A 12,960-nucleotide genomic window follows, 5' to 3' on the forward strand; every position below is an offset into this window, starting at 1 on the left:
TTCCAACCATTGAGTTATAAATATCAATGATAAATACTGAAATATTCACATATTCCATGTAGTCAATACTTAGCGTCAATTAACAAAATCAGATGTTTTCAGATACCTTCTTTTATTATATATCATAACATATTGTAGCTCTTTGCATTGGCCCATATAAGTTTGAAAAGTATTTTAGCCTGGCGGGAATATTCAATTTATTAATTATAAAATATTTGTTTTAATAATGTTTAATTTATTTTGAAAAAAAAAATGAAACTAAGGCAAAAAAGGAATGATTTATCTGTATAAAAAGTCAATCACACAAAATAAATACGACGATAGTAAACTATAAAAGAAATGATACATTGAAGAACACAGACAATCTTGATAGAGATTTATGTTTTTTATTTGGTGCTCAAAATGTAATCAAATTATTGGATCCTTTTCAACAACGGAATTACGCAAGCAAACAAAGTTTTGTCACAAATTTTATGAAGCCATCAAAAAAGATATCAATACTATGAGAATTTAAGTAAATAGGAGAGAAAACAATTGTTATTTCTTGACAGCAGAATAATCGCTCAATAACACACTGAGCATATACACACAATATACTTTACCTTTGTGTAAACAGAAAATCTTGTTTGATTATCAAATTAATTACATTAAATTAATTTAATGTTTGTGCATTAAAATACTGAAGACGAGTACTTGTCTACGATCTTTTACGGATGTTAGGCTTATAGTAATGTGGAGCAGCACATACAACCTACTTGCTGGTTAGAATGAAGAAAACATATGAGATAACGCAAAATGGCATGAAATCATAAATACACTGTTTCTGTTATAGACAAAGGGTTCAGTCAGTTCGCTAGCGCCTTTAAATAAAATGTACAGTTCGTAAATGTCTTGCAGAAGTTTAAAATTTTAATATGTTGTAATTTTTTTTAAATGTCCACACAATTATTATAGATCTCATGACAACACATTCGCAGTCAAAACACTCCATCTTGGTCTATTTGGAGTCATGGTACGATTCCCCCAGTTTTTGTTTGTTAATTTGATTAGTCTTTTTGATTGATATTTTAGATTTGAACATCGGCAAATTACTGTTGACTATATTTGAACAGAAGCAACCATTTGAACGTTACTATAGGAAGATGTCAACAAATATGTTTCTCCTGTCGTAATTTCAGTCTCCATTCTTCTTTCTTTTTTATTATTTTTGCTATAATGTAGTCTGTCATTCGAAAGATGTATTTGGAGTGCAATCTTCACATATTTTTGTCAAAACGCATTTATTTGTTTAAGTCAATATAATTCACAGTACTGTGCATTTATGTGTTTCTACCCACATGTATATTGCCTTTTAAAATTGTTAAACGATGATGACTGATGTACCCATATTTTGACTATAATATTTATTGTGTCTGTTTATTTAACGCATCAATGTAAAAATATCGGAAATTGATGAGACTGTCATTAAAGTGAGAGGGTTAGCGCTATAGAATCAGGTTTAATCCACCATTTTCTACATTTGAAAATGCCTGTACCAAGTCAGGAATATGACAGTTTTTGTCCATTCGTTTTTGATGAGTTTTGTTATTTGATTTTGCCATGTGATTATGGACTTTCCCAATTGATCTTCCTCTAAGTTCAGTATTTTTGTGATTTTACTTTTTGCAGGACAAGTATAACTGAATGTCAAAGTTTGAATGATCGCTAAAATTTGATGATAGTAATATAGACAGACATGTACTACTTAATGTAACAACATCAACTTTGAATGTTTGATGATTAATGTGTAAAATATCACCGTGTTTCATACTTCATGTATTGATATTCCAATCAAGCATAATGACAAAATCCATTTACATTCAAAGCAATTTTACAACCAAGTTATGCATCATAATTGCCATATTAATAATTTTAATTACTTTTATCGACATATGCTGGTATTATTTCTTACAACGGTCTATTTATTGTTAAATTACCCAATACAATAGTAATATTCTCTTAAAACAAATGGTTCTGCTATGAACGAAAGAAATTTTCAATTTGAATGTTTTATCTTGCCATGTAATTGTGTTTTTCCGTCCACATATACAAATATATAAATAAGGAGATGTGATATAATTGCATATGAGACAACTATCGAACACATGTCTTTATTTTTCAGATATCAAATGTATGCATACAATAGCAGACAGTAAACAAAAAAGTAATAGTTCAGATTTTTTAATCGTACTTTACAATATTTATGACAATATCTCAATAAAAGAAGAAAAAAAACATCGTTCGTTTTACTTTACAAATATACAATTTATATATAATCAATAGAGAGAAATGTTTATCACAGACGAGAATCACTTCGAGCTACGATCTCTCTCAATAATGGAACAGCATTACCAGTTGGTGGTGGAATCGCCGACTGTCTCCGCTGTAAGAACATTTAGACAAAGTTTATTACATATTTTTATTACTGTAGAAGTTGCATATTTTAACATATTCTCCTTGAGAGAAATAAAAACATCTAGTGTTAAATGTGTGTATTTATCTGATGTACCTAAAGGTCATCATTTTACCATTTTATTCATTTATTTAATTTATGATACTTATATTTGTCATAAAACTTCTGCAACACATTTTACAGTTTTCTACTAAACAAATGATGAGAGATTAATGTTACTATGTGAATAATTGTATCTAAGATCTTACTATTAAGAAAAAAAAACAGGAGAAAGATACCAAGCTGACTTTCAAAACTAATAAGTCGAATAAAACCTGACAACATACATGAAAAGACTATAATGTACCTCCATGTCCTTTTAAGATAGTTTTCTCATTTGCAATAATAACCATATATCGACCATTTTATAGTCTAATGTAGATATGGTTTGTTTTAAAATAGTTTAGCTGAATAACCTCCAAGAAGCAATTTATCACGGGAAAGTTAATTTATATCATCATGTTTTGCTAACTGTACTTGACTACATGTACAATCTATCATACACTTTTTGTTAGTGTCTTCCCTACATATGTATGGAAGTGTTTCCTAAATATCTAGGCATCTTGAATAACATAAACGGTACCAATTTTTCTGCACCAGATGCGCATTTCGACAATACATGTCTCTTCAGTGATGCTCGTGGCCAAAATATGTAAAATCCAAAGCTTACATAAAAGATGAAGAGCTATAATCCAAAAGTTCCAAAAAGTATAGCTAAATCTGTGAAAGGAAACAGAGCTTTGCATGAGGGAGATACATTCCTTAATTTATAATAATTTTCAATATTTTGTAACAGCAATTGAAGTTACGAATTGATAATTCTTACATGATTTCCATATCTACGTTACTTGTATGTTTTAAAAACGGATAATATGTAATTAATTAAATTTATTGAGGTAGTATATATTTCATTTAAGATACTTTTGCATTCATTGTACATATATGGTTTTCAGCAAGTCAATATAGCGTCTATCTACTGTTTAGTTTACTACATATCGTAAGCAAAAGATATAAAAAAAAAATTGATAAAAAAACTGCAACGGATTGGGTTTTGATTTAACATATATTTCTCAAGAGATTACTGATGATTTGTGTGAAAATTGGTTGCCGATTCACAAACTGAACATTGAAGTCCTTTAGATCTTTGTTCAGGTTGTGGTTTATTAATCACAGTTAACACATCGATGACCTCTCGACAAAATGCATTCAAACCTACAATAAAGACTGACAGACGATTAAAACTGAATTGTATTTGTTTGTTTCTTTCTTGTATCGTCGAGTTGCTGTCTAAATACCGGCTGCTTGTCGTTGATTTTGTTCATATGTTCAAACATTTACAATAAAGACTCTAACACTGACTTGACAGGCGAATAATTTAGCAGTGTTTATCCATTATCTGTTTTCGTTTGTTCATGAATTGTTAAATCAAAAGTGATGATGTTTCAATTTGAATTGTTAAATTTACATAAATAATAAAAAAAAAACATTTTCATGAAAAACTATGACGTATTGATATACATTACTATGCTAACATATACATTACATGTAAAACTAATATATATATCTACAATGTTCATGCAAAAATATACTCGAACTGAGCTTCCATGCGCATTCTGTTTGCTATTTCACATATATTAATAGCAGTTTTATATAAATAACTACACAGAACAAACACTGGGTACAAGTGCTTTATTTTGATTGAGATTTAAAGTGCAAGGGGAACATGGACATTTTTCTGAAGCATTTTGCTACATATATGTAATTGCTTGATACCAATCAACCATTGTGTTTACAAATTGCATGGATAAAATTGTTTCTGTAAGCAGAACCCAAAAAGTGAAATTTGTCAAAGAGACACTCATTAGATAAGATATACATGTTATATTTACTGAATCATTGCAAAATGGAAAATACAATGGTTGATTATGATTACTTTAGCAATGATAGTTTAACATCTAAACATGTACTGATTACATCTTTCTAATATTGACGTCTAAACAGTCACTATTTGTACCTGGTTAACATTGGGAACTTCTGTTATAGATGTAAATATGGAAAACGATCGGCTACCACGCCTAAAACTTGTTGAATGGACCATTCTATTTTGGAGAAATTGTCCCCAGTGTTTGCGTAGAGTCATTTGTACCTAAAGTTACAACAAAGTTTTTAACTTGTAAAAATTTCAACATACTAAATCATAAGTATTGGTACTTGTTTCCTAATATTCCATTTTATGATCACTTTTATCTAAAAATGTCTATAAAGTGCTACAATAAAAACAGGTCAAAATAAAGGACACCTTTTGCGCATTTTTGATGATTGTAAAATCGTGCTGCATTCAATTAACCAGTTAAAGTTTATTGAAAATAAAATATTTCAAATGAGTCAAATATGGCTTAGGCAACATTATTCTTTTGGGGTAGAAACCTTGGTGTTTTGGATGAATTTAACGTTAAATGAACATTTATTTACAGAAAAATAAAAGAATGAGGTATTCATGAAATTACACGAGGGTTTACAACTTGAACGGTTTTATAAACAATGGTCGAAACACTTCATCGAGGACACTGTTTTCCTTATGAAATAAAGTCGCCGTGCGTTATAAGAGATAAAGCTTCTGCAAGAAATACTGAGGTTTGGCACATAAAATGGAATATTAATCACAAACCATGGCCAATAACAGCTGGATTTCTGAACCTAAATTATCACATTTAGTATAACAAAAATCAATCTATATCTATTTGATTTAGACATAATAAAGAAATATATTTATTTCCAAATAATTTAATGCGGGTTAGAATTAACATCAGATTTTCCACTGAACAATTACTCTTTCTTTTATATGTTTCTTAAGATATAAGAACGCGCGTTTAATAAGCTTCCAATGTCAGCTGACAATTTCTCATGTTCGTTAAACATCACGAATCTAAACACATGTTAACTAATCTAAACAACATTACTATTTGGAAATGAATATGTGTGTATAAACTCCTACGAACTATGTGGGTTATACCTGCGATTGTTTCTTTGGTGGTGGGTACATGTAAATTCTGATTGAAGTATGAGATGCATCCCACCTTGTAGGACGTTTAAAGCATAAATGACGCCTTATTGTATCTTGAACCTAGAATTATAGACTCATATTGTAAGAACGATAACTCTGACTAATAAAGTATACAGTAGATAGCTATTTTTTTGTGATATACTTTCAAGATATATATTCTTGAATATATTGAAAAATAATCGCTCAACATAAATATTGAAGATATTGCAAAGGCATTGTAAGAGTGCTAGTTTTCATTTACAAAGGAAGTCCATAAATGAAAATAAAAGGAATCATTATCGTTATCTATAACATTTTGTTTTTTTCTATTCCTGACTGCAAAAAGTAAAAGCATTTCTTTTGATATGAATTGATCAACATAAATATAATTGAGGCTTAATTGTTCATGTTTTTGGGGGAAAATAGCAAAATGTATTAATATGCAACAATAACATTCATCCATATGAGATATGAGACAGGGAGTTTGTCTTCCTGACTACCACCCATCATTTCAAGATATATTTTACTCTGATGTTGCAACTTATTGATGACAATAGGTTGAAGTCTTTTATCTTTAGAAGATGAAATAGCCGTATGATCTATAAATTTACCGATTATATCTTATTTTAAATTAAGAGAGAAGGGCGTAAGGCGGGAACTGCACGAATAACATATGATGCTAACCCTGTAGACATACCCAGTATCTGTATCGGATATGATTCTTTCTGTTTTTTTTCGTTAAACAATATTGTTGGGTTATTTTTAAAAGAATTTTGAGATTTCAAAATTGGGAAACTACTGTTGCCTTTAATTTATAAAAAAAAAATTATTATTGGTATGATGATTGATCTAAAAGTTGTGTTTTAATTCATACGAAGTTTAATTTAAACACTCTTGAAACAAAGCTTTATATTTTACCTAACAAATTGCCGTTCATGAGACTTGTGACTTGGGGCAGGCACATACTATATCTACGACTACTTATTCGGTTGATGTCGGGTCAAAGCATTGTAGTAGTATGTACGGAAATATCGTTTGACATTTCAAAATTTCAGTTAATAGTTAAGATGCCTAAATACCTTATTAACTATTGCATGTACCTCACAATTTAAAAGTTACAGGGTGTGAAAAGTTGCTTGTCATATTTGTATTTCTTTTGTAAACTTTCTAATTTACAAAGGCAATAATAGTTACTTACCTCTCCATTCAGGAAACAGTAAAGTAATGAAATAAAGAAGCCTTGGAATGACACAAGGAAATATGTAGTAAATGACCAGATACCAAACGCAGTGACTCCAGACGGTGGATCTGTCATTACGACAAAGTTTGTTATGCCTAATAACGGTAGAAGAATGATTGCTGCTTTAACTGCCTTCCTGTTAAAATAACAGTGACTTCATTAAAAAAATATAACATTAAATTGAAGAGTTAAACAAAAAAGTAGAACCTACATTTCAAATGTGATAGCAATAAGTGTTGCTCACAATAGTTCCATTGAGTCCAATAAGTGTAATAATTTTGTTTAAAATTAATGAAAGTCAAAACTTTAAATAACTTTCTTAGGCCTATCTGATTAATGGTTTTGTACCCTTAATTTTTAAATCTTAACCTATAATGTCTGTTTTTTTTGCTACTGTCATACACGTGACAGGTTAAGAAAGCTATAAAACCACGTCAAACCGACATTTACTTTATAATTTAATGGCAGTACCATAACAGGAATAGGACAGTTTTTATCCATTACTTTGATGTGTTTGAGCTTTTGATTTTGCCATTAGATAAGGAACTTACCGTTTTGAATTTTCCGCCGTGTTCGGTATTGTTATGAATTAACTATTTGTTGTTGAAATAATTGTAAAACGTTTGACAAATGAACTACATGTTTAATAGCACGTTTGATAATCCCATGTTTTTTAGAACGAGATTCGTTTTGCTCAGTCTTTAGATTTGTTTGTACTGGTATTGACAGGTTTTCTTCGACTGGTGATTTTAAATTGTCCTTCTAATATCTTCTGCCTTTTTTTATTTGCTAATTCCTTTTTTCTAAGCTTTGAAAACACAACACTAAGTAAAATTTCATCCTGTTGATTTCTAAAAATTTAAATATAAACCAAATCTATTGTTTTCTCTAATCGTTTGTATTCAGCTAGTTTACCGAACACATCTGAAATTTATTGTTTCAATTCTAAATGACATTAATCTACTGGAGTGCAATATAAGACAATGTGTTCACTTACCTTACTTTGGTGACATGTGGTTCACTTACCTTACTTTGGTGACATGTGTTCACTTACCTTACTTTGGTGACATGTGGTTCATTTGTCTGACTCTTTTGCAGTTTTGTTATTAAAACTCTGATAATGTTCAGCAAAAACATTAAATTTACCTACAAGATAAAGTAAAGTATGTAAATTAAGGAAAACTGTCACACCATTCTGTATATTATTCAAATATAAAAAAGAAGATGTGGTAGGATTGCCAATGAGACAACTATCCACAAAAGACCAAAATGACAAACATTAACAACTATAGCTCACCGTACGGCCTTCAACAATGAACAAAGCCCATACCGCATAGTCAGCTATAAAAAGCCCCGATAAGACAATGTAAAACAATTCAAACGAGAAAACTAACGGCCTTATTTATATAAAAAAATTAACGAATAACAAATATGTAACACATAAACAAACGACAACCACTGAATTACAGGCTCTTGACTTGGGACAGGCACATACATAAATAATGTGGCGGGGTTAAACATGTTAAAATGTCTGTCAACTAATTAATTGTACTAACTAAAAGAAAGACACTTTAAATGCGTTTTCGTGCTTTGTTTACTTTTGCACGAATTCAACAATGAAAAGTAAATAGGTCCCATTTTAATGACATATGATATTAGTACTCTTACTTTATTATTTTGATTTAATTTATACTTTATTTAATTTCTAACCATGATCATAAACGTAGTCTCACATCAATAGGTAACTATATGCAACTATATTCTATATATTTCCATACATTGTAGGATTCGATATAAAGCAAATTGAGTTACTGGAACTTATTGACAAAAGAACTGACAGACTTATCAACAGACTAAGAAAAAAACATACCCTCCTTCCCCTGTTTGTTTGTAGAATGTGGGTTTATGGCATACGTATTGCAATCCATATAATACTTTTTTAAATAAAGCTGTTACTTTCAAAAACCAATCTGAATAATAATGTTGTTCTACCGTAGACAAATATTGTAAATTAGTGATTGATTGTCTTTTCAGTATAACTAAATTCTACTAAAATCTAAAATATCAATCACACTTACGGGTTTTAAAATCTTTACCATGCATTTCCATAATTTATTTTTAGATGGCATTGATAAATCTTAACAAGATTTTAGTAATTTTACCAATTTATGTGTTTCATTATATAATATAATGGATATAGGAAGATGTGGTATGAGTGCCAACGAGACAGCTCTTCATCAAAGTCACAATTTATAAAAGTAAACCATTATAGGTCAAGGTACATGTCTTCAACATGGAGACTAGGCTCACACCGAACAGCAAGCTATAAAGGGCCCCAAAAATTACTAGTGTAAACTCATTCAAACGGGAAAACCAACGGTCTAATCTATATAAAAAAAACGAGAAACGAAGAGAGGCGAAAAATACTAAAGGAACAATTTAATCTTATTAGCAGGGAAGAAAACGCCAAAAATACAAACAATAGTATACAAAACACAACAAAGAATATCCAAAGACTTGAAAATAACATATTATTATTAAAAGTTTTTTAAAGTCAAATCATTACTTTAAGCTAAACAGACTTACAGCGATGACTGCCACTCTAGGAGTTTCTATGATCCAATAAAATGGCGTGAACGTGTATGAAAACCAGCATCTACAAAATATAAATTTAGATATCATAACAATGTAAGGTAAACAATTCTAAAACATTCAATTAACATACTAGACACGTATATGTTTCAATTATGAAATTATAGGACTTAAGATAGCAAGTTGTTTCAGCAATCAATACTGTCACTTGTGAAGTAAACAAAAAGGAGAACATACGATGGGACATTCGGGAAAAAAACTATGTTGAAGAAAACGGTTGAGCAACAGATTTCAGACCACAAACGCAATGAAATCACGTACTCCCATCGGTTTCTGTTATAATATATACACTTATAGTGAGTACACTTGTATGTACATGTACCTACATGTTTATAACCAGACTAATATTCAATTATCATTATAGAACATTTTAAATAGTATGTAGAATATATAAAATCGTTTTACTTGTGTAGTTACAAACTACCTAAACAACTTCTCTTGCTGACAATATATGTTGACTGAAATCGACACTTTATAAGGTTTTTTTTCTACACCACGAATTACTTGACCGGTACGATAGGACTCTGTATTGCTTTCCATTTGTTGACATTTTAACGGATTGTGGATTTGCATGGTGCGTGGGAGATGCATGCTAGCATAAAAGAGGGACGAAAGACACCAAAGGGACAGTCAAACTCGCAAATCCAAAACAAACTGACAACGCCATGGCTAAAAATGAAAAAGACAAACAGAAAAACAATAGTACACATGACACAACATAGAAAACTAAAGAATAAACAACACGAACCCCACCAAAAACTAGGGGTGATCTCAGGTGCTCCGGAAGGGTAAGCAGATCCTGCTCCACATGCGGCACCCGTCGTGTTGCTTATGTGATTACAAATCCGGTAAATAGTCTAATTCGGTAGGTCAAATTCATGAAAGGGAAGGGGATTGTAGTTACGACGTAAGGAACATATCCGATATCATTTGTGAAACGGTTATTCCATAACGGTCAACCAACTCGTGATGGCGTCCGTAAAATTTACGAAGGGATGATTTCAACTTCACCATTTGGAACTCTTGGTTTAATAGCTTCCTTGTGAGCAGTAACCCTCTATCAAGAAAATCATGATAGGAAATGCAAGCACGGGAATATCGTATCAATTGGGAGATATATACCCCGTATGCAGGTGCTGTTGGAATGTTGCTACTTAGAAATGGAAAGTTCACAATTGGAAAGCTGAAATCATCTCTTTTGTCGTAAAGTTTTGTCTTCAACCGACCCTCATTGTCAATTTCTAGATGTAAGTCAAGATATGAAGCCGACTTAACTGTATCTGTAGTATCCTTTATCTCCAATTCGATGGGATAGATGCGATCCACATAGTCACCAAATTTTGAATTGTTTAGTGAAAGAACGTCATCTATATAGCGGAAAGTAGAGTTAAAGGATATTGCTAACTTCTTATCTTTCTTCCTAAGAAGTTCCTGCATGAAGTCAGCCTCATAATAATAAAGAAACAAGTCAGCAAGTAGAGGGGCACAGTTTGTTCCCATTGGGATGCCGACAGTCTGTTGAAAAACACGTCCTCCGAACGTAACAAATATGTTGTCAATCAAGAAATCAAGCATCTTGATAATATCGGTTTCAGAGAATTTTTTGTTTGAATCAGAATGATTCTTTACAAAGTATGATGTATCCCTCCCTAAGACAAGATACTTGTATCTACGTTGGCCATTCTTTTTTATGAAGCAAAGTAATACCAACTCTTTTAATTTGTCTTTTAGTTTGGAATGTGGAATACTTGTGTAAAGAGTAGAAAAGTCAAATGTTTTAATACTGTTACAAGATGAAAGAGAGTTAGATTGTATGTACTCTAAAAGATCTTTGGAATTTTTAAGTATCCACATCTGATTCACGCCACCTCTAGAATAGGCAGTTTCACAATAACTTTGAAGCCCGTCTTTGATTGCTGATAAAATGGATGTTAATAATTTAGAAAGGGGTTTCGTGGAGCACTTGGAAGACCCAGCAATATACCGTTGTTTGTAAGGACACTTATGTAGTTTAGGTATCCAATACAGTGATGGAAGATCCAGTTCTTCATCTTTGGTTGAAATACCAAAGGAACAAAGAACAGACCTATGATTATCCAGGATTTCCTCTTTGGTAAGTTAATAAATTATATGCCTTGTCAACGCCGCCATCTTGCTCCTTTCGATGTTTGTGCGACTTTCTCAATATTTGTTTGTTACCTTCACTTGTCTTACTAAATTCTCAATCAGTTCATTATATATAAACAACGGGAATTTACTGTTTAATTAATTTAAACAAGGCTTACCCGAATTCATATGTATAGTAAAAATAAATCAAAGATACTATAAGAAGTACACTTCCGCACATAATGTACATTGTCACTTCAAAAAACTTACTTTACTTGGTGTTTATACACCATTGTAATGACCCATGCAACTGTCACAGGAATAGGGGAACCTGTAATTAAAACTTATATGAAGAACTGGTTTAAGGCTGATGAAAAAAATAGGTTCTAAGAATATAATATACAATATATGATATAATAGTCATGCGTCTCTTCGTATGTGTGTGAGCGAACTTGTAAAGCGGGTGCAAATCCAGTAAGGAAAATAGAAAATGGACAAAAATACCGAACTTGGAGGAAAATTCTAAACGGAAAGCTCCTCAGCAAATAGCAAATCAAAAGATCAAACACATCAAACGAATGGATAACGACTGTCATATTCCTGACTTTGTACAGCCATGTTCTTATGTAGAAATTGTGGATTAGGAAAGGATAAATTTTTTCTCTCAGAAAATTATCAAATTTTGCATTGTTTGTCTTACTTTTAGTCGAAATATTTGTATATAAACTTATAAAAATTATTTTCGAATATTTATTTCAATAGTACAATTCAATTTTGAAAAAACACGGTAATGCCATATATCATGTGTGGTCCCAAATATTTATCTTTCAATATAATAATATTCTAACTTATTCATATTATTTGTTAGTACATGTATCGTTGCACTAATCTTTAGACTTCCATATTTGTATAATGTCTATATAATAGTGTAACGACAATTCACACAAGGTAGTTAAATCATTGTAAATAAAGATGCTGTACATAATGCATAAATTTGATAGACGTCAATATGTGTACAACAACACTAAAATGTAAGAAAGTTATTAAAAATCAATGAATACAAAAATATTTATAAAACCGTAATGATATTTGTATTCAGGTTTGTGCTGATTGCTGTACATATTGTATTCACCATCAAATGAAACATTTTCTACATACGGGAAATGATGGTACAAATTCAGGAATATGACAGTTATTGTCTTAATAATTTTTGAGAGTATTTGCTTACGGATGTTATTTAGTTTAAAAAAAGTATTGAATCGATCACTCTGCTATGACCATTACTAAAATTATTTCTGTATTGCACAGATAACTGTGTATTCATTTGTCGCCAAATAAAATCGGTTCTACATGCATAACTCTGATATGCAGCGTTAAAACAATTACAGAAATATTCAAGTTCGCAAAGATTCAGCAAAAGTATTTCAA

At 30.9% G+C, this 12,960-nt stretch overlaps 1 protein-coding gene across 2 annotated transcripts in view; it reads right to left on the reverse strand.

Annotated features, from left to right (window-relative positions):
* Positions 1 to 2,204: 2,204 nt before the first annotated feature.
* LOC139513350 (PDF receptor-like) overlaps positions 2,205 to 12,960 on the reverse strand; it is a 52,381-nt gene continuing 41,625 nt past the window's right edge. Inside the window, exons 7-12 of one of the 2 annotated variants that reach the window (XM_071301754.1) lie at positions 11,803 to 11,863; positions 9,361 to 9,430; positions 7,829 to 7,920; positions 6,733 to 6,910; positions 5,505 to 5,615; positions 2,205 to 2,422 (exon numbers count right to left, since the gene is read on the reverse strand). In XM_071301754.1, coding sequence (XP_071157855.1) covers positions 2,336 to 2,422; positions 5,505 to 5,615; positions 6,733 to 6,910; positions 7,829 to 7,920; positions 9,361 to 9,430; positions 11,803 to 11,863 — 599 coding nt within the window. In that variant the 3' untranslated portion in view covers positions 2,205 to 2,335. Of the gene's footprint in view, positions 2,423 to 4,505; positions 4,638 to 5,504; positions 5,616 to 6,732; positions 6,911 to 7,828; positions 7,921 to 9,360; positions 9,431 to 11,802; positions 11,864 to 12,960 lie in introns of both variants that reach the window. The other variant, XM_071301753.1, reaches the window with a different exon arrangement.

The sequence above is a fragment of the Mytilus edulis genome, chromosome 2 (genome assembly GCF_963676685.1).
Source record: "Mytilus edulis chromosome 2, xbMytEdul2.2, whole genome shotgun sequence".
NCBI lineage: Eukaryota > Metazoa > Mollusca > Bivalvia > Mytilida > Mytilidae > Mytilus > Mytilus edulis.